Source organism: Heterodontus francisci, chromosome 8 (assembly GCF_036365525.1).
Source record: "Heterodontus francisci isolate sHetFra1 chromosome 8, sHetFra1.hap1, whole genome shotgun sequence".
Lineage (NCBI taxonomy): Eukaryota > Metazoa > Chordata > Chondrichthyes > Heterodontiformes > Heterodontidae > Heterodontus > Heterodontus francisci.
In genome coordinates this window covers 2,004,468-2,027,204 of record NC_090378.1, presented here as the reverse complement: position 1 = coordinate 2,027,204, position 22,737 = coordinate 2,004,468, and the positions used below count along the sequence as shown (strand labels likewise).

Here is a 22,737-nt window from a genome sequence, read left to right as displayed (position 1 = left end):
GGGAGGGGGAGCAGGTAAGTTTCTGTGTGGGAGGGGGGAGCAGGTAGGTTTCTCCGTGTGGGAGGGGGAGCAGGTAAGTTTCTGTGTGGGAGGGGGGAGCAGGTAGGTGTCTCTGTGTGGGAGGGGGGAGCAGGTAAGTTTCTCCGTGTGGGAGGGGGGAGCAGGTAAGTTTCTGTGTGGGAGGGGGAGCAGGTAAGTTTCTGTGTGGGAGGGGGAGCAGGTAAGTTTCTGTGTGGGAGGGGGAGCAGGTAAGTTTCTGTGTGGGAGGGGGGAGCAGGTAAGTTTCTGTGTGGGAGGGGGAGCAGGTAGGTTTCTCCGTGTGGGAGGCGGGAGCAGGTAAGTTTCTGTGTGGGAGGGGGAGCAGGTAAGTTTCTGTGTGGGAGGGGGAGCAGGTAAGTTTCTGTGTGGGAGGGGGAGCAGGTAGGTTTCTCCGTGTGGGAGGGGGGAGCAGGTAAGTTTCTGTGTGGGAGGGGGGAGCAGGTAAGTTTCTGTGTGGGAGGGGGAGCAGGTAAGTTTCTGTGTGGGAGGGGGAGCAGGTAGGTTTCTCCGTGTGGGAGGGGGGAGCAGGTAAGTTTCTGTGTGGGAGGGGGGAGCAGGTAAGTTTCTGTGTGGGAGGGGGGAGCAGGTAAGTTTCTGTGTGGGAGGGGGAGCAGGTAGGTTTCTCCGTGTGGGAGGGGGAGCAGGTAAGTTTCTGTGTGGGAGGGGGGAGCAGGTAGGTGTCTCTGTGTGGGAGGGGGGAGCAGGTAAGTTTCTCCGTGTGGGAGGGGGGAGCAGGTAAGTTTCTGTGTGGGAGGGGGAGCAGGTAAGTTTCTGTGTGGGAGGGTGGAGCAGGTAAGTTTCTCCGTGTGGGAGGGGGGAGCAGGTAAGTTTCTGTGTGGGAGGGGGAGCAGGTAGGTTTCTGTGTGGGAGGGGGGAGCAGGTAAGTTTCTGTGTGGGAGGGGGAGCAGGTAGGTTTCTCCGTGTGGGAGGGGGAGCAGGTAAGTTTCTGTGTGGGAGGGGAGCAGGTAGGTGTCTCTGTGTGGGAGGGGGGAGCAGGTAAGTTTCTGTGTGGGAGGGGGATCAGGTAGGTTTCTGTGTGGGAGGGGGAGCAGGTAAGTTTCTGTGTGGGAGGGGGGAGCAGGTAAGTTTCTGTGTGGGAGGGGGGAGCAGGTAAGTTTCTGTGTGGGAGGGGGAGCAGGTAAGTTTCTGTGTGGGAGGGGGGAGCAGGTAAGTTTCTGTGTGGGAGGGGGAGCAGGTAGGTTTCTCCGTGTGGGAGGCGGGAGCAGGTAAGTTTCTGTGTGTGGGAGGGGGGAGCAGGTAAGTTTCTGTGTGTGGGAGGGGGGAGCAGGTAAGTTTCTGTGTGGGAGGGGGGAGCAGGTAAGTTTCTCCGTGTGGGAGGGGGGAGCAGGTAAGTTTCTCCGTGTGGGAGGGGGGAGCAGGTAAGTTTCTGTGTGGGAGGGGGGAGCAGGTAAGTTTCTGTGTGGGAGGGGGGAGCAGGTAAGTTTCTCCGTGTGGGAGGGGGGAGCAGGTAAGTTTCTGTGTGGGAGGGGGAGCAGGTAGGTTTCTCCGTGTGGGAGGCGGGAGCAGGTAAGTTTCTGTGTGTGGGAGGGGGGAGCAGGTAAGTTTCTGTGTGTGGGAGGGGGGAGCAGGTAAGTTTCTGTGTGGGAGGGGGGAGCAGGTAAGTTTCTCCGTGTGGGAGGGGGGAGCAGGTAAGTTTCTCCGTGTGGGAGGGGGGAGCAGGTAAGTTTCTGTGTGGGAGGGGGGAGCAGGTAAGTTTCTGTGTGGGAGGGGGGAGCAGGTAAGTTTCTCCGTGTGGGAGGGGGGAGCAGGTAAGTTTCTGTGTGGGAGGGGGGATCAGGTAAGTTTCTGTGTGGGAGGGGGAGCAGGTAAGTTTCTGTGTGGGAGGGGGAGCAGGTAAGTTTCTGTGTGGGAGGGGGGAGCAGGTAAGTTTCTCCGTGTGGGAGGGGGGAGCAGGTAAGTTTCTGTGTGGGAGGGGGATCAGGTAAGTTTCTGTGTGGGAGGGGGAGCAGGTAAGTTTCTGTGTGGGAGGGGGGAGCAGGTAAGTTTCTGTGTGGGAGGGGGGAGCAGGTAAGTTTCTGTGTGGGAGGGGGAGCAGGTAAGTTTCTGTGTGGGAGGGGGGAGCAGGTAAGTTTCTGTGTGGGAGGGGGAGCAGGTAGGTTTCTCCGTGTGGGAGGCGGGAGCAGGTAAGTTTCTGTGTGTGGGAGGGGGGAGCAGGTAAGTTTCTGTGTGTGGGAGGGGGGAGCAGGTAAGTTTCTGTGTGTGGGAGGGGGGAGCAGGTAAGTTTCTGTGTGGGAGGGGGGAGCAGGTAAGTTTCTCCGTGTGGGAGGGGGGAGCAGGTAAGTTTCTGTGTGGGAGGGGGGATCAGGTAAGTTTCTGTGTGGGAGGGGGAGCAGGTAAGTTTCTGTGTGGGAGGGGGAGCAGGTAAGTTTCTGTGTGGGAGGGGGGAGCAGGTAAGTTTCTCCGTGTGGGAGGGGGGAGCAGGTAAGTTTCCGTGTGTGAGAGGGAGTGGCGTCAGACTAATCTCATTGGTTTAGGGGATGGTGGGAAGGTATAGAGAGTAAAGTTGATGCATTTTGGAGGGTGGAAGGTCAGGTGCACAAGGTAAGTGTTTGGGTGGGGGGGGGGAAGAGGCGGGCAGATAATTAAATCTATAGTTATTGCGGGGGGTGGGAAAGGGGCAAGTTCAATCAATTTAATTTTTTAACAATCAATCTATAAAAATTTGAATTGAATTTAAAAATGGCGTCAGTGCCTGCGCAGTGGTGCCTGACACCATTGGCAGGGACGGACCGCCCACCCCCTCCATGTCATCAGCCTGGATGGTCTGCCCGGCTATTTAAATGAGTCACCATGTTTAATATCACAGCTACTCGACAAAGTGTGGCCCGTGTGGGCAAATCACCATTGTTCAGGGTAACAGGACGATAAATTTCAGCCCAATGTCTTTTATATAAAGTCAATCAAACAATTATTGTACAATTATTGAATTCCAGATTATACAACACACAACGAGGTCATTCAGCCCATCAAGTCTGTGCCTTTTCCCCTTCAAGTATTTATCCAATTCCCTTTTGAAAGTTATTATTGAATCTGCTTCCACCGCCCTTTCAGGCAGCGCATTCCAGATCACAACAACTCACTGTGTAAAAAGACTCTCCTCATCTCCCCCTCTGGTTCTTTGACCAATTACCTTCAATCTGTGTCCTCTGGTTACTGACCCTCCTGTCATTGGAAACTGTTTCTCCTTATTTACTCTATCAAAACCCTTCATTAATTTGCCTCTATTAAATCTCCTCTAAATCTTCTCTGCTCGAAGGAGAACAATCCCAGCTTCTCCAGTCTCTCCACATAACTGAATTCCCTCATCCTGGAACCATTCCAGTAAATCTCCTCCGCACCCTCTCCGAGGCCGCGACATCCTAATATAAAAATCATACATGACGTCAGTACATAGAGATGTACGAAGTACTGTATTGTGCAGCATCTCTACCTGACTCTGACTGCCAGCCCCATTCACACTCAGAGTGAAAATTACCATCCTCCTGCCAACCAGTGTGATAAAACGTCAGCCCTTCACAACCTTCAGATAAGAGAAACTGGTTTCAGGAGATGAGGCTAATTTGGTGCAAACATGATGTTTTGATGAGGTGACAAGGATTAGACAAAGGACAACAGCAGGCAGAGTTACTGCAGATGCAGTAAGTGCCCGATGTTGAACCTTTGCAAAGTGTCAACTGTCCTGTTTCGGGAGCAGTGACCATAATTCCATAAGTTTTAAGGTACTTGTGGATAAGGATAAGAGTAGTCCTCGGGTGAAGGTGCTAAATTGGGGAAAGGCTAATTATAACAATATTAGGCAGGAACTGAAGAATTTAGATTGGGGGAGGCTGTTTGAGGGTAAATCAACATCTGACATGTGGGAGTCTTTCAAATGTCAATTGATTAGAATCCAGGACCGGCATGTTCCTGTGAGGAAGAAGGATAAGTTTGTCAAGTTTCGGGAACCTTGGATAACGCGGGATATTGTGAGCCTAGTCAAAAAGAAAAAGGAAGCATTCGTAAGGGCTAGAAGGCTAGGAACAGATGAATCCCTTGAGGAATATAAAGACAGTAGGAAGGAACTTAAGCAAGGAGTCAGGAGGGCTAAAAGGGGTCATGAAAAGTCATTGGCAAACAGGATGAAGGAAAATCCCAAGGCTTTTTATACGTATATAAAATGAGCAAGAGGGTAACCAGGGAAAGGGTTGGCCCACTCGAGGACAGAGAAGGGAATCTATGTGTGGAGCCAGAGGAAATGGGCGCGGTACTCAATGAGTACTTTGCATCAGTATTCACCAAAGAGAAGGACTTTGTGGATGATGAGCCTAGGGAAGGGAGTGTAGATAGTCTCAGTCATCTCATTATCAAAAAGGAGGAGGTGTTGGGTGTCTTGCAAAGCATTAAAGTAGATAAGTCCCCAGGGCCTGATGGGATCTACCCCAGAATACTGAGGGAGGCAAGGGAAGAAATTGCTGGGGCCTTGACAGAAATCTTTGTATCCTCATTGGCTACAGGTGAGGTCCCAGAGGACTGGAGAATAGCCAATGTTGTTCCTTTGTTTAAGAAGGGTAGCAAGGATAATCCAGGAAATTATAGGCCGGTGAGCCTAACGTCAGTGGTAGGGAAATTATTAGAGAGGTTTATTCGGGACAGGATTTACTCCCATTTGGAAACAAACGAACCTATTAGCGAGAGGCAGCATGGTTTTGTGAAGGGGAGGTCGTGTCTTACTAATTTGATTGAGTTTTTTGAGAAAGTGACAAAGATGATTGATGAAGGAAGGGCAGTGGATGTTGTCTATATGGACTTCAGTAAAGCCTTTGACAAGGTCCCGCATGGCAGACTGGTGCAAAAGGTGAAGTCACACGGGATCAGAGGTGAGCTGGCAAGATGGATACAGAACTGGCTCAGTCATAGAAGACAGAGGGTAGCAGTGGAAGGGTGTTTTTCTGAATGGAGGGATGTGACTAGTGGTGTTCCGCAGGGATTAGTGCTGGGACATTTGCTGTTTGTAGTATATATAAATGATTTGGAGGAAAATATAGCTGGTCTGATTAGTAAGTTTGCGGACGACACAAAGGTTGGTGGAGTTGCGGATAATGATGAGGATTGTCAGAGGATACAGCAGGATATAGATCGGTTGGAGACTTGGGCGGAGAAATGGCAGATGGAGTTTAATCCGGACAAATGTGAGGTAATGCATTTTGGAAGGTCTAATGCAGGTGGGAGGTATACAGTAAATGGCAGAACCCTTAGAAGTATTGACAGGCAGAGAGATCTGGGCGTACAGGTCAACAGGTCACTGAAAGTGGCAACGCAGGTGGATAAGGTAGTCAAGAAGGCATACGGCATGCTTGCCTTCATCGGTCGGGGCATAGAGTATAAAAATTGGCAAGTCATGCTGCAGCTGTACAGAACTTTAGTTAGGCCACACTTAGAATATTGCGTGCAATTCTGGTCGCCACACGACCAGAAGGACGTGGAGGCTTTGGAGAGGGTACAGAAGAGGTTTACCAGGATGTTGCCTGGTCTGGAGGGCGTTAGCTATGAGGAGAGGTTGGATAGACTCGGATTGTTTTCACTGGAACGACGGAGGTGGAGGGGCGACATGATAGAGGTTTACAAAGTTATGAGCGGCATGGACAGAGTGGATAGTCAGAAGTTTTTTCCCAGGGTGGAAGAGTCAGTTACTAGGGGACATAGGTTTAAGGTGCGAGGGGCAAAGTTTAGAGGGGATGTGCGAGGCAAGTTCTTTACACAGAGGGTGGTGAGTGCCTGGAACTTGCTGCCAGGGGAGGTGGTGGAAGCAGGTACGATAGCGACATTTAAGAGGCATCTTGACAAATACATGAATAGGATGGAAATAGAGGGATACGGACCCCGGAAGTGCAGAAGGTTTTAGTTCAGGCAGGCATCAAGATCGGCGCAGGCTTGGAGGGCCGAATGGCCTGTTCCTGTGCTGTACTGTTCTTTGTTGTTCTTTGTAAAACACAGCTACAAACAATCACAGTACATGGAACCTGGAATATTCCCTTACTTTTCCTTGTAGTCAATGAAGATTTGGTAAAGGTTCTGGTCATTCTTGGATAAAATGACATTCTTCACATCCTCATTCAAGGCTCTGTGAACTTTAACCAGAGACTGTGGGCAGGAGTGGAAAGAGATTGGAGCAAAAGATCAGTTCAGTAATCTTGCAGAGTTACTCACACCTTCTCTATGTATCTGTACATTCCTGAGTACCTTCTCTGTACACTGCTGGATGTTCATTCATTTACCTTCGGTATATTCCCTCAGATGGACATAAATGATCCAATGATGCTTTTCAAAGAGGAGCAGGGGAGTTCTCCCCAGTGTCCTGGCCAATATTTACAGAAACAGATATTCCTGTTCACACTCTCTCTCTCCCCTCCTCACACACCCACGTTTGCTGTCTCGCCCTCCCTCACAGCCACACTCGCCCTCCCTCACAGCCACACTCGCCCTCCCTCACAGCCACACCCGCCCTCCCTCACAGCCACACTCGCCCTCCCTGACAGCCACACTCGCCCTCCCTCACAGCCACACTCGCCCTCCCTCACAGCCACACTCGCCCTCCCTCACAGCCACACTCGCCCTCCCTCACAGCCACACTCCGTCCCATTGGAAAACTAGCACGGGTTTGTGAAGGGGAAATCGTGTTTAACTAACTTGCTTGAGATTTTTGATGAGGTAACAGAGAGGGTTGATGAGGGTAATGCTGTTGATGTGGTGTACTTGGACTTCCAAAAGGCGTTTGATAAAGTGTCCCATGGAATAAACAGGGCAGTAGCAACATGGATCGGATACAAGGCCTTGGTGAGACCACGTCTGGAGTATTGTGTGCAGTTTTGGTCTCCTTATCTGAGGAAGGATGTTCTTGCCATGGAGGGAGTGCAAGGAAGATTTACTAGGCTGATTCCTGGGATGGCAGGATTGATGTACGAGGAGAGATTTTTTTTTTTATTCATTCATGGGATGTGGGCATCGCTGGCTAGGCCAGCATTTATTTCCCATCCCTAATTGCCCTTGAGAAGATGGTGAGCTGCCTCCTTGAACCGCTGCAGTCCATGTGGGGTAGTCACGAATGGTGCTGAACATTGTGCAATCATCAGCAACATCCCCCGCTTCTGACCTTATGACTGAAGGAAGGTCATTGATGAAGCAGCTGAAGATGGTTGGGCCTAGGACACGACCCTGAGGAACTCCTGCAGTGATGTCCTGGAGCTCAGATGATTGACCTCCAACAACCACAACCATCTTCCTTTGCGCTGGGTATGACTCCAACCAGCGGAGGCTTTTCCCCGATTCCCATTGACTTCAGTTTTGCAAGGGCTCCTTGATGCCATACTCGGTCAAATGCTGCCTTGATATCAAGGACAGTCACTCTCACCTTACCTCTTGAGTTCAGCTCTTTTGTCCATGTTTGAACCAAGGCTGTAATGAGGTCAGGAGCTGAGTGGCCCTGGCGGAACCGAAACTGAGCGTCACTGAGCAGGTTATTGACAAGCAAGTGCCGCTTGATGGCACTGTTGATGACACCTTCCATCACTTTACTGATGATTGAGAGTAGGCTGATGGGGCAGTAATTGGCCGGGTTGGACTTGTCCTGCTTTTTGTGTACAGGACATACCTGGGCAATTTTCCACATTACAGGGTAGATGCCAGTGTTGTAGCTGTACTGGAACAGCTTGGCTAGGGGCGCGGCAATTTCTGGAGCACAGGTCTTCAGTACTATCGCCGGAACATTGTCAGGACCCATAGCCTTTCCAGTATCCAGTGCCTTCAGTCATTTCTTGATATCACGCGGAGTGAATCGAATTGGCTGAAGTCTGGCATCTGTGATGCTGGGGACTTCAGGAGGAGGCCGAGATGGATCATCAACTGGGCACTTCAGGTTCAATAGTGGCTTTCAAAAGAGAAATGGATAATTATCTGACAAGAAAGAAATTGCAGGGCTACAGGGAAAAGGCAGGGGAGAGGGATTCGGTGAACTGCTCTTGCAGAGAGCCAGCACAGACACAATGGGTTCAATGGCCTCCTTCTGTGCTGTAACCATTCTGTGATTCTCTCACACTCTCCCTCTCTCCCACATTCTCCCTCTCTCACTCTCGCTCTTCGACTCTTTAACACTCCCTCACTCTCTCACACACACTCACTCTCTCCCTCACTCTCCCAAACATTCACTCACACTCCCTCTCTCTAATACTCATTCTCTCACTCACTCACTCTCTCCCACTCACTCACACTCCCTTTCCCACACAGTCCCTCTCTCATACCCGCTCTCCCCCTCTCTCTCACACACTCCCCCCTCTCTCATTCTCTTGCACACTCACTCTCTCCCACTCACTCACCTCGATATTGACAAAAATGGCCTCCATTTCTGCTGCAGTTAAAACCCGTTTCAATGGGAATATAAAATGCTGCAAAATAAATGCAGGAGTTAGTATTTTAGTGTCACATCTTCCTCCATCTCTTTCTCAACCTCTTCACATTGTCTTCACGCTCCCTGCAGTGGGGTTTTGAACCCACCAACCTCTGACTCCGAGTGTGTCCCCGAGCCATGGCTGACACCATGCAGACCCTGCTGCTGTTGCTGAGATAGTCTCCAGTACTGGAGAGAATCTGCAAAGCCAGGAATTAAAACCAGCCAGAATCTGGTGAAAGGGGGGGGTCCAGGCTGGGCGGCAGGGGGTCGAGGCGAGGGGGGCAGGGGCGAGGGGCAGGGGCGAGGGGGTCGGGGCGGGGGGGTCGGAGCGGGGGGGTCGGAGCGGGGGGGTCAGAGCAGGGGGGTCGGAGCGGGGGGTCGGAGCGGGGGGTCGGAGCAGGGGGGTCGGAGCAGGGGGGTCGGAGCAGGGGGGTCGGAGCAGGGGGGTCGGAGCAGGGGGGTCGGAGCAGGGGGGTCGGAGCAGGGGGTCGGAGCAGGGGGTCGGAGCGGGGGGTCGGAGCGGGGGGAGCAGGGTTCAGGGCTGGGACATCAGGTGAAGGAAGTGGAGGTGGAAATGGAGACACTGGATTGAAGTTTTCAGATGTACCTTCTCGATGGACTCCAGCGTCTCTGTGTATTTCTCCTCCGTCTGTTTTATTTCAAGGAGGCAGCAGCTGCGAATGTCCATCTCTATCTGTTTCTGCACCAACAGAGAGAAGGTGATTCACAACAACTTGCACTTCTCTCAAGTATTTACTGTAGTAAAACATCACAAGATGCTTCAAAGGAGCGTTATTGCAAAAATTTAACACCAAGGCAGATGAGATATTCAGACAGATGACCAACAGGTAGACTTTAAGGAAGTTCTTAACAGAGAGACAGAAAGACGGAGAGAGAGAGAGAGAGAGACAGGGAGAGAGAGAGAGAGAGACAGAGGACCATGTGAGCCGCATGGAAGATGGCAGGATCCCCAAAGACACATTGTACAGCGAGTTCGCCACTGGTATCAGACCCACCGGCCGTCCATGTCTCCGCTTTAAAGACGTCTGCAAACGCGACATGAAATCCTGTGACATTGATCACAAGTCATGGGAGTCAGTTGCCAGCGTTCGCCAGAGCTGGCAGGCAGCCATAAAGACAGGGCTAAAGTGTGGCGAGTCGAAGAGACTTAGCAGTTGGCAGGAAAAAAGACAGAAGCGCAAGGGGAGAGCCAACTGTGTAATAGCCCCGACAACCAATTTTATCTGCAGCAACTGTGGAAGAGTCTGTCACTCTAGAATTGGCCTTTATAGTCACTCCAGGCGCTGCTTCACAAACCACTGACCACCTCCAGGTGCTTACCCATTGTCTCCCGAGACAAGGAGGCCAAAGAAAGAGAAAGCCACTTACCTGTGATAGAGCGTATCTGACCCGACCCAACCCAAGCCTGAATGCCGGACCCAGAAGTGCAACCCGACCCGACCAGAACCCGGTACATGTTGTCGGGTCCCGTTGGGTTCAGGTCAGGAAGCAGGCCTTTAATGTGGTGTAGGTACACCCACAGTGCTGTTCAGAAGGGAGTTCCAGGATTTTGACCCAGCGACAGTGAAGGAACGGCGATATAATTCCAAGTCAGGACCGTGTGTGATTTGGAGGGGAACTTGCAGGTGATGGTGTTCGCATGCATCTGCTGCCCTTGTCCTTCTAGGTGGTAGAGGTCGCGGGTTTGGAAGGTGCTGTCGAAGGAGCTTTGATGAGTTGCTGCAGTTCATCTCGTAGATGGTACACACTGCTGCCACTGTGTGTCGGTGGTGGAGGGAGTGAATGTTTGCAGATGGGGTGCCAATCAAGTGGGCTGCTTTGTCCTTGATGGTGTTGAGCTTCTTGAGTGTTGTTGGATCTGCACCCATCCAGGCAAGTGGAGAGTATTCCATCACACTCCTGACTTGTGCCTTGTAGATGGTGGACAGGCTTTGGGGAGTCAGGAAGTGAGTTACTCGCATCAGGATTCCTAGCCTCTGACCTGCTCTTGTAGCCATGGTATTTATATGACTACTCCAGGTCAATGGTAGTCCCTAGGATGTTGATAGTGGGAGATTCAGCGTTGGTAATGCCATTGAATGTCAAGGGGAGATGGTTAGATTCTCTCTTGCTGGAGATGGTCATTGCCTGGCACTTGTGTGGCACGAATGTTACTTGCCACTTATCAGCACAAGCCTGGATATTGTCCAGGTCTTTCTGTATATGGACACGGACTGCTTCAGTATCTGAGGAGTCGCGAATGGAGCTGAACATTGTACAATCATCAGCGAACATTCCCACTTCTGACTTTATGATTGAAGAAGGTCATTGATAGAGCAGCTGAAGATAGTTGGGCCTAGGACACTACCCTGAGGAACTCCTGCAAGTGATGTTATGAACAAATATAAAAGCCTATTCCCAAAACCTGAAAATTGATTTCTATTACCATTGGGGATTTTCATCATTTCAAGTCTGGATTTGTGCAGACTCATTGATTAAGATTGGTCAGAACATAAGATCATCAGAAATAGGAGCAGGAGAGGGCCATTCAGCCCCTTGACGCTGCTCCACCATTCAATAATGGGACGGCACAGTGGCGCAGTGGTTAGCACCGCAGCCTCACAGCTCCAGCGACCCGGGTTCAATTCTGGGTACTGCCTGTGTGGAGTTTGCAAGTTCTCTCTGTGTCTGCGTGGGTTTTCTCCGGGTGCTCCGGTTTCCTCCCACAAGCCAAAGACTTGCAGGTTGGTCGGTAAATTGGTCATTATAAATTGTCACTAGTAGAGGTAGGTGGTAGGGAAATATAGGGACAGGTGGGGATGTGGTAGGAATATGGGATTAGTGTAGGATTAGTATAAATGGGTGGTTGATGGTCGGCACAGACTCGGTGGGCCGAAGGGCCTGTTTCAGTGCTGTATCTCTAAACTAAACTAAATAAGATCATGCCTGATTTGATCGTGGCCTCAACTCCACTTTCCTGCCCTCCCCCACCCCCGCATTACCCGTGACACCCTTTTAGATCAAAAATCTGTCTAACTCAGCCTTGAATATATTCAATGACTCAGTCTTCACTGCTCTCTGAGGTCGAGAATTCCAAAGATTAATGACCCTCAGAGAAGAAATTCCTCCTTATTTCAATCGTAAATAGGAGACCCCTTATTCTGAAACTGTGCCCCCGAGTTCTAGCTTCCCCCACGAGGGAAAACATCCTCTCAGTATCTACCCTAGCAAGCCCCTCAGAATCTCAAATGTTTCAATAAGGTCACCTTTCATTCTCCTAAACTCCAGTGAGTATAGGCCCAATCTGCTCCATCTTTCCTCATAAAATAAACCCCTTCATCCCATGAAACAGCCTCGTGAACCTTCTCGGAACTATCTCCAATGCAAGTATATCCTACCTTCAGTAAGGAGAACAGAAGTGTAGACAGTACTCATGGTGCAGTCTCAACAACGCTGTTGCAATAAAGGCCAATATTCCATTTTTCTTCCAAATTACTGCTGTACCTCCATGCTAACTCTTTGTGATTCATGTACAAGGACAACCAGATCCCTCTGTACCGCATCATTCTGCAGTCTCTCTCCATTTAATTAATATTCTGCTTTTCTATTCTTCCTACCAAAGTGGACAACTACACATTTTCTCACATTATACTCCATCTGACAAATTATTGCCCACTCACTGAACCTATCTATATCCCTTTGCAGACTCTCTGTGTCCTCCTCACAACTTGCTTTCCTACTTAGCTTTGTAGCGTCAGTACATTTGGCTACAGTACACTTGGTTCCTTCATCGCAGTCATTAATATAGATTGTAAATAGTTGAGGCTCAGCACTGATCCCTGTGACACTCCACTCGTTACAGTTTGCCAACCTGAAAATGCCCCATTTTCCCTGACTATTTCTCATTGGCCAATCCTCTATCCATGCTGATATATTACACCCAACATCATGAGCTCTTATCTTGTGCAGTAACCTTTTATACAGCATGTTTTTGAATGCCTTTGAACATCGAAATACACATCATCTACTGGTTCCCCTTCATCCCACCCTGTTTTTTACATCCTCAAAGAACTCTAATAAATTCGTCAAACACGATTTCCCTTTCATAAAACTAAGCTGACTCTGCCTGATTGTATTATGATTTTCTAAATGTCCTGCGACTACTAATAATGGATTCGAGTATTTTCCCAATGACAGATGTTAGGTTAACTGGCCTAGTTTCCTGCTTTCTGTCTCCCTTCTTTCTTGAATAGAGATGTTACATTTGTGGTTTTTCAATCCTCCGGGATCTATCCAGAATCTAGGGAATTTTGGAAGATTACAACCAACGTATCTACTATCCCTGCAGCCACTTCTTTTAAGACCCTAGGATGCAGACCCTCAGATCCTGGGACTTTTCAGCCTTTAGTCCCATTAGTTTCCTAGTACTTTTTCTCTAGTGACGGTGATTGATTTAAGTTCCTCTTTCCTTGTTGTCTCTTGATTTTCTGCTATTCTTGGGATGCTTTTTGTGTCTTTTATTGTGAAGACAGATACAAAATACTTGTTCAAAGTCTCTGCCATTTCCTTGTTTCCCATGATTAATTCCTCTCATCCTCTAAGGGACCAACACTTACTTTAGCTACTCTCTTCCTTTTCATATGCTTGCAGAAGCTCTTACCATCTGTATTTATATTTCTTGCTAGTTTACACTCATACCCCAAGTTCTTGTTTTTTAGTCATCCTTTGCTGGTTTCTAAAATTTTGCAATCTTCTGGCCTGCCACTAATCTTCACAGCATTGTCCACCTTTTCTTTCAATTTGATATCGTCCTTAACTTCCTTTGTTAGCGAGGAATGGTGCATCCTTCTCATAGTGTTTCTTTCTCAATGGTATATAGCTTGTCTGAGAGTTATGATCACTGTGATTGGACAAATACTCCATTATCATTGGATCATGTGACTACCAGGATTTTAAAAGGTGAATGAGATGCATGTGGTCTTTCCTCAGAAAAAAAATGCTTATCTCCCCTCTGGTCCTTAAATCTTAAATCTGTGTCCATTCGTTACTGACCCTCCTGTCACTGGAAACTGTTTCTCCTTATTTACTCTATCCATTTTGAACATCCCTATTAAATCTCCCCTTAACCTTCTCTGCTCTAATAAGAACAATCCCAGTTTCTCAAAGACTGAAAAGGAATGGGAATCGTACAGGTGCCTGGGCAGCTTCAATCTTCATCAGATCTTCGTAAACCTCCCCACCTTCATCGTCGCCATAGACACAGTCGTAGAGATCCTCATCATCCTCAACACTCGCCTCACTGCAGAAACAGATCACATGTGTTTGATAGATGGGAGACAGGGGTGAGGAAGCAGAGATTAACAGCATTGACATCAACATATTATCTGAACACATTGTCAACCTCCCCAACCCTTTACAGCCAATGAAATACTTTTAAAGCCCAGACACTCTTGTAATGTAGGAAACACAGGAGTTAATTTGTGCACAGGAAGAACACCATAAACCTGCAATGAGATCAATGGCCAGATGCTTCCTCAGTACTGACCCTGTGGCAGTGCGGCACTCCCTCAGTACTGACCCTGTGGCAGTGCAGCACTCCCTCAGTACTGACGCTGTGGCAGTGCAGTATTCCCTCAGTATTGACCCTCTGACACTGCAGTACTCCCTCAGTACTGACCCTCCAACAGTGTGGCACTCCCTCGGTACTGACCCTCTGACAGTGCGGCACTCCCTCAGTACTGACCCTCCGACAGTGCGGCACTCCCTCAGTACTGACCCTCCGACAGTACAGCACTCCCTCAGTACTGACCCTCCGACAGTGCGGCACTCCCTCAGTACTGACCCTCCGACAGTACAGCACTCCCTCAGTACTGACCCTCTGACACTGCAGCCCTCCCTCAGTACTGACCCTCTGACACTGCAGTACTCCCTCAGTACTGACCCTCCAACAGTGTGGCACTCCCTCGGTACTGACCCTCTGACAGTGCGGCACTCCCTCAGTACTGACCCTCCGACAGTGCGGCACTCCCTCAGTACTGACCCTCCGACAGTGCAGCACTCCCTTAGTACTGACCCTCTGATAATGCAGCACTCCCTCAGTACTGACCCTCTGACACTGCAGCCCTCCCTCAGTACTGACCCTCTGACAGTGCAGCACTCCCTTAGTACTGACCCTCTGACAGTGCAGCACTCCCTTAGTACTGCATTGTAGGTATCAGCCTGGATTTTGTTCTCAAGTTTTTGCAGTGGGGCCAAACCCAGGGCATTTTGTGGTGAGAGGTCTGCTCATGGAGCCAAGCTGACACACAGAGACCCATCCAGTGTGAGGGACGACAGGTGGATAACTGTGTTGTGATGAGAGTTTCACCTTCAAGCTTTACAGAGAACCACAAATCCTCAGAACTATCCTCAGCTGAAAGGCCTTCATATTATTCCACTAACTGACCAGGTGGGTAAACACATCAATAGCCAGGAAAGTTTCTACGTACTCGATCAGGTCGGCGAGACTCTTGTAAATGTCTTCATCATCCACAGATTGCACAGTGGGAAATGGCCTGAAACATAATCACATCAACTGAAAGAAACGGCTGCAAACAAGGCAAGAAATGAGTGCACAGGGTGTTACCCACAGCAGCAAGCAGTGTCGGGAAAATGTGTTGAGTGTGAGAGCACCCAGCAGAGGTCAGTTTTGGGAAACAGAGCAAAATGTGTGTAAATAATATCAATCATCTAGAGTAAGATGTAGCAGAGGAGGTTGTGTGTTTGGACTGCAGTTAGTGGGAGCATGTGGGCAGTCAGGCTGTCCTGAGGGAACACATCTGCAGCAGATGTCTCCATCTCAAAATCTCTCTGACTCAGAGTCATTGAGTGGGAGTGGAAGACACTTGGTCACATTAGGAAGTGGCAGCAGTGTCTGAACAGACTTCTGTCATATCTGCTCGAGGGGTGTGTTTCAGAATGGGGGTTAGTGGGATTGATGATGTCTAGTGTAAGGGGAGCCCAGGTCAGAAAACGAGGATCTGCAGAAATTGATCCCATTCAACAGGTACAAAGTACTTTCTCCGCATGAGGATGAGGATAAAGACTGTCAGAGAGCCAGCCAGAATACAGAGAGCAAGGCACCTTGGAGAGGGAGGCTGTCCAAAGGGATGAGTCAGGGAACCTAATATGGTAGTTGTCGGAGATTCAATAATTAGGGGGACAGATACCACCCATTATAAACAGATTGGAGTCCCACATGGACTGATGCTGACCTGTTGCCAGGGTGAAGGCATCTCAAAACAATTTGAAAGGATATTGGAGAGGGAGGGGGAGGGGGAGGATCCAGTCAGTGTGATCCATCTTGGGACCAACAATATCGGGAAGAGTACGAAATAGGTCCTGTTTGGAGACCAGCAGGAACTAGGAAATTAATTATACAATAACTCAAGGTTTTATAATCACTGGTTTATTACCCAAGCTATGTCCAAATTGGTGTAGGGATAAGCAGATTAGGGAGGTGAATCCATGGTCAGATGGTGTGGGAGAGAGGGTTCCATTTCATGGGACACTGACACCAGTACTGGGACAGGAAGGAACTGTACTGTTGGGATCTACAGGATCCACCTGAATTGGGCTGACACCAGGATCTTAGTGGAAAGGATAAATAGGCGGTCACAAAGACTTTAAATTAGTAAATGGAGGGTGGGGAGGGGGTCAAGTGAAAAATAATAGCTTGAAAACAAACAAAAGGGAAGAGAGTAGAGAGTCAGAGATTGTGCTTTAGGCAACACAGGTAAAGGGACAACTCAAAGATAGAAAGAGATTAAACTAACAACTTATATTTATATAGCGCCTTTAATGTAATGAAATGCCCCAAAGTGCTTCACAGGAGCATTTGAATTTTTTGACCAGAAGAGAGAAATAAGAGAAATGTGAGTAACACATTAAAGCGGAAACACAGGTGAGGGTTTGTGGCCCAGATAATCATTCTTTATCCAAACGCACGAGTAACAGGAACAAATTCAATAAATTACGGCACAAATTCAACTTGAAGGGTAGAAAGGCAGTGAATTTTTCCAAGTGTGTTCAGGATATTTTTCTGCAGCCATATGTCCTAGAACCAACAAGGCAGCAGGCCATCAGACCATATTAGCTATAGTAATGAGTAATGAGGCAGATTTCGTTAATAGTCTAACAATATTAAACATTTATCTAATAGCCATCAGAATATGATTGAGTTCAAGGTAGTGTTTGAAAGGGACCTATGCAAAACAGCTACCAAGATTCTCGATTTAGGTAAGGCTGACTGTAACACAATGAGACAAAGACTGTTCACAGTAAACCTGTTAATGGGTAAAACGACAGAAGATCAGTGGGGGTGTTCAAAAATCAATTTCATGTTATACAGATCCAGTTTATACCCCTAAGGAGTAAAAGCTCTACTGTCTGAAAGAAAACAGCAACAGACAACTAAAGATGTCAGAAACAACATAAAACTAAAACAAAAATCAAACAAAATTGCAAAAAACAGCTCAGATCCTGGCAAATAGGAAAGATGCAAAGAACAGTGAAGGATGATAAAACAGATAATAAGAGCTACAAAAAGGGAGTTTGAAAAGAAATATGCAAGGGATATCAAAATCAATATAAAATGTTTTTTCAGAAATTTATTAGGAAAAGGGGTGATCAGGAGCAAACTGGCAATTGATGATATTGCGGCACAGTGGCGCAGTGGTTAGCACCGCAGCCTCACAGCTCCAGGGACCCAGGTTCGATTCTGGGTACTACCTGTGCGGAGTTTGCAAGTTCTCCCTGTGTCTGTGTGGGATTCCTCCGGGTGCTCCGGTTTCCTCCCACAGCCAAAGACTTGCAGGTGATAGGTGAATTGGCCATTGTAAATTGCCCCTAGTGTAGGTAGGTGGTAGGGAATATGGGATTACTGCAGGGCTAGTATAAATGGGTGGTTGTTGGCCGGCACAGACTCAGTGGGCCGAAGGGCCTGTTTCAGTGCTGTATTTCCAAAAAAAATGGAAATAAAGAATCTGACAGAATTTTTAGAAGAGGTGATTAAATAGTGGATGAGGGAATGTCTCTGGATGATATTTATATGGACTTCTAGAAGGTATTTGATAACAGGCACATAATCTAATTACCTGCAAATGGAATGATGGTCTTTATATCTTGAGCACAAGAATACAAGGGGGCAGGAGTCATGCTTCAGCTGTGCAAAGTTCTGGTTGAACCACACCTGGAGTTACTATGAGCAGTTCAGGGCACCACACCTTGGTTGTCATCCTTCCATCTACGAAAGATGATGGACATGCAGAAAACTATCCATTTAGGTGGGGTGTCTTCTCTTGGTGCACCTTTGCTGCTGGCTGTGAAGGCCAATCCTTGACAGGAAAGATCTGCCACAAGTGCTGCATGTGAAGCTGCCAAGTGATGCTGAGTTGTTGGTTGTAACATTGGCACCTGTTGCCAACCTGCTGTGGCAAACTGGTCACAGAAACATAGAAACGTAGAAGATAGGAGCAGGAGTTGGCCATTTGGCCCATCGAGCCTGCTCCGCCATTCATTATGTTCATGGCTGATCATCCAAATCAGTAACCTTTTCCTGCTTTCCCCCCATATCGTTGGATCCCTTTCGCCCCAAGAGCTATATCTAACTCCTTCTTGAAAACATACAATGTTTTGGCCTCAACTGCTTTCTGTGGTAGCGAATTCCACAGGCTCACCACTCTCTGGTGGGCCGAAGGGCCTGTTTCAGAGCTGAGAAACACTAAAGGGCAAAAAACATTAGTGGGGGTTATATATAGACCCCCAAACTATAGTGGTGATGTTGGGAATGGCATTAAATAGGAAATTAGAGATGCATGTGATAAAGGAACATCTGTAATTATGGGTGACTGCAATCTGCATATAGATTGGGCAAATCAAATTAATCACAATACCCTAGAGGAGGAATTCATGGAATGTATACGGGATAGTTTTCTGGACCAATACGTTGAGGAAACAACAAGAGATCAGGCCATCTGAGACTGGGTATTGTGTAATGAGAGAGGAATAATTGACAATCTAGTTGTGCGAGACCCCTTGGGGATAAGCACCCATAATATGATAAAATTCTTCATCAAGATGGAGAGTGACGTAGTTGATTCTGAGACTAGGGTCCTGAATCTTAGTAAAGGAAACTACGAAGGTATGAGGCGTGAGTTGGCTGACGGATTGAGAAACATTACTTAAAGGGAAGACGGTGGATAGGCAATGGCAAACATTTAAAGAGCCGATGGATGAACTGCAACAATAAGCCAGGGAACTACAGGCTGGTGAGCCTTACATCAATGGTGGGAAAGTCATTGGAAGGGATTCTGAGAGACAGGATTTATAAGCATCTGGAAAGGCATGGACTGATTAGGGATAGTCAGCATGGCTTTGTGCGTGGGAAATCATGTCTCACGAATTTGACTGAATTTTTCGAGGAGGTAACCAAGAGGATTGACGAGGGCAGGGCGATGGACGTTGTCTACATGGACTTTAGCAAGGCCTTTGACAAGGTCCCGCATGGTAGGCTGGTCCCGAAGGTTTGAACACATGGGATCCAGTGTGAGCTAGCAAATTGGATACAAAATTGTCTTGGTGATTGGAGGCAGAGGGTGGTAGTAAAGGGTTGTTTTTCAGATTGGAGGCCGCTGACCAGTGGTGTGCTGCAGGGATCGGTGCTGGGCCCTCTGTTGTTTGTCATATATATTAATGACTTGGATGTGAATGGAGGGGGCATGATTAGTAAGTTTGCAGATGACACCAAATTTGGTGGTATAGTGGACAGTGAAGAAGGTTGTCTAAGGTTACAACAGGATATAGATCAACTGGGAAAGTGGGCAAGGGGGTGGCAAATGGAATTTAATGCAGACAAGTGTGAAGTGATGCATTTTGGGAAGTTAAACCAGGGCAGGACATATACAGTGAATGGCAGGGCCCTGGGGAGTGTTGTTGAGCAGAGAGACCTTGGGGTGCAAGTACATAGTTCCCTGAAAGTGGCAACACAGGTAGACAGGGTAGTGAAGAAGGCGTATGGCATGCTTGCCTTCATCGGCCGAGGCATTGAGTACAAGGGTTGGGACGTTATGTTACAGTTGTACATAACGTTGGTTAGGCCGCATTTGGAGTACTGTGTGCAGTTCTGGTCGCCGCACTACACGAAAGATGTGATTAAGCTAGAGAGGGTGCAGAAAAGATTCACAAGGATGTTGCCTGGTTTGGAGGGCTTGAGTTATAAAGAGAGATTGGATAAGCAGGGTCTGTTTTCCCTGGAGTGAAGGAGGCTGAGAGGGGGCATGATAGAGGTATATGAAATTATGAGAGGCATAGATAGGGTAGATAGCCAGAGTCTGTTTCCCATGGTAGGGGTGACTAAAACTAGAGGGCATAGATTTAAGGTGAGATGGAGGAGGTTTAAAGGGGATCAAAGGGGTAAATTTTCCACACAAAGAATAGTGGGTATCTGGAATGAGCTGCCAGAGGAGGTGGTGGAGGCAGGAACAGTAGCGGCATTTAAGAGGCATCTGGAGGGGTACTTGAGTGAGCAAGGCATAGAGGGATATGGAATTAATGAAGGCAGGTGGGATTAGTATAGATAGGCATTATGGTCGGCATGGACGTGGTGGGCCGAAGGGCCTGTTTCTATGCTGTACGACTCTACGGCTCTACGACTAATTGTTTATTTCTGTCTGGCACAAAAGTAAAATGGGAAAGGTAGCCAAACCATGGCTTACAAGGGAAATTAAAGATAGCATTAGGTCCAAGGAAGAGGCAAATAAATTCGCCAGAAAAAACAACAGACCTGAGGATTGGGAGCAGTTTAGAATTCAGCAAAGGAGGACCAGGGGATTGATTAAGAAGGGGAAAATAGAGTACGGGAGCTAGCCTGCGGGGAACATAAAAACTGACTGTAAAAGTTTGGATAGGTATGTGAAGAGAAAAAGATTGGTGAAGATAAATGTAGGTCCCTTACAGTCAGAAACAGGGGAGTTTATTATGGGGAGCAGAGAAATGGCTGACCAACTAAATGCATACTTTGGTTCTGTCTTCACAAAGGAGGACACAAATATCATACCAGAAATATTGGGGAACACAAGATTTAGCGAGTGAGAGGAACTGAAGGAAATCAGTATTAGTAGAGAAATGGTGTTGGGGAAATTGATGGGATTGAAGGCCAATAAATCCCCAAGGCCTGATAATCTACATCCCAGAGTACTTAAGGAAGTGGCCCCAGAAATAGTGGATGAATTGGTGGTCATCTTCCAAGATTCTATAGACTCTGGAATAGTTCCTTCAAATTGGAGGGTAGCTAATGTAACCCCACTATTTAAAAAGGGAGGTAGAGAGAAAACAGGGAATTATAGACCAGTCAGCTTGACGTCGAGAATGGGGAAAATTCTAGAGTTCATTATCAAAGATTTTATAGCAGAGCACTTGGAGAACAGTGGTAGAATCGGGCAGAGTCAGCATGGATTTATTTTATTTTTATTTAGAGATACAGCACTGAAACAGGCCCTTCGGCCCACTGAGTCTGTGTAGACCATCAACCACCCACTTATACTAATCCTACACTAATTCCATATTCCTACCACATCCCCACCTATATTCCCCTACCACCTATCTATACTAGGGGCAATTTATAATGGCCAATTTACCTACTAACCTGCAAGTCTTTTGGCTTGTGGGAGGAAACCGGAGCACCCGGAGAAAACCCACGCAGACACAGGGAGAACTTGCAAACTCCACACAGGCAGTACCCGGAATCGAACCCGGGTCCCTGGAGCTGTGAGGCTGTGGTGCTAACCACTGCGCCACTGTGCCGCCCATACAAAAGGGAAATCATGCTTGACAAATCTACCAGTGGATGTGGTTTATTTGGACTTTCAGAAGGCTTTCAACAAAGACCCACAGAAGAGATTAGCGTGTAAAATTAAAGCGCATGGGACTGGGGGTAGTGTATTGTGATGGATAGAAAATTGGGTGGCGGACAGGAAACAAAGAGTAGGGATAAATGGGTCTTTTTCCGAATGGCAGGCAGTGATTAGTGGGGTACCGCAGGGATCGGTGCTAGGACCCCAGCTATTCACAATATATATTAATGATTTAGATGAGGGAACTAAATGTAATATCTCCAAATTTGCAGATGACACAAAACTGGGTGGGAGGGTGAGTTGTGAGGAGGATGCAGAGAGGCTTCAGGGTGATTTGGACAAGTTGAGTGAGTGGGCTAATGCATGGCAGATGCAGTATAATGTGGATAAATGTGAGGTTATCCACTTTGGTAGCAAATACAGGAAGGCAGATTATTATCTGAATGGCTATAAACTGAGAGAGGGGAATATGCAGCGAGACCTGGGTGTTCTCGTACACCAGTTCCTGAAGGTAAGCATGCAGCTGCAACAGGCGGTAAAAAAGGCAAATGGTATGTTGGCCTTCATAGTGAGAGGATTCCAGTACAGGAGCAGGGATGTCTTGCTGCAATTATACAAGGCCTTGGTGAGGTCACACCTGGAATATTGTGTGCAGTTTTGGTCTCCTTATCTGAGGAAGGATGTTCTTGCTATAGAGGGAGTGCAGCGACGGTTTACCAGACTGATTCCTGGGATGGTGGGACTGACGTATGAGGAGAGATTGAGTCAGTTAGGATTATATTCGCTGGAGTTCAGAAGAGTGAGGGGGAAATCTCATAGAAACCTATAAAATTCTAACAGGACTTGACAGGGTAGATGCAGGAAGGATGTTCCCGATGGTGGGGGAGTCCAGAACCAGGGGTCATGGCCTCGTTCTGCTCCTATTTTTTATGTTTCTATGTTTCTATAAAATAGAAGGGAGGGAGGAATTCAAGAAAATTACAATCACTAGGGAAGTGGAACTGTACAAATTGTTGGAGCTGCAGGCTGGCAAGTCCCCAGGTCCTGATGGACTTCATCCTAGGGTGTTAAAATAAGTGGCTAGTGAGATTGTTGATGCGATAGTTACAATTTTCCAAAATTCCCTAGATTCAGGGAAGTTTCCGTTAGATTGGAAAATAGAGAATGTAACTCCATTATTCAAAAAGGGAGGGAGACAGAAAGCAGGAAACTACAGGCCAGTTAGCTTAACATCGGTCTTAGGGAAAATGTTCAAAGTTATTATTGAAGAGGTGATAGCAGGGCATTTAGAAAAATTCAAGTTAATCAGGCAGAGTCAACATGGTTTTGTGAAAGGGAAATCATGTTTAACCAATTTATTGGAGT

The 22,737-nt window shown here is 47.7% G+C and overlaps 1 protein-coding gene across 2 annotated transcripts in view; it reads right to left on the bottom strand.

Annotated features, from left to right (window-relative positions):
* Nucleotides 1-22,737, bottom strand: part of LOC137372614 (guanine nucleotide exchange factor VAV3-like) — a 350,921-nt gene that overhangs the window by 170,645 nt on the left and 157,539 nt on the right. For both annotated transcript variants that reach the window (XR_010975463.1, XM_068036548.1), the window contains exons 4-8: nucleotides 14,971-15,036; nucleotides 13,673-13,781; nucleotides 9,090-9,182; nucleotides 8,409-8,477; nucleotides 6,077-6,180 (exon numbers count right to left, since the gene is read on the bottom strand). Coding sequence is in view for 1 of the 2 variants with exons in the window: in XM_068036548.1 (XP_067892649.1) it covers nucleotides 6,077-6,180; nucleotides 8,409-8,477; nucleotides 9,090-9,182; nucleotides 13,673-13,781; nucleotides 14,971-15,036 (441 nt within the window). In the remaining variant the exon portion in view is untranslated. The remainder of the gene's footprint in view (nucleotides 1-6,076; nucleotides 6,181-8,408; nucleotides 8,478-9,089; nucleotides 9,183-13,672; nucleotides 13,782-14,970; nucleotides 15,037-22,737) is intronic.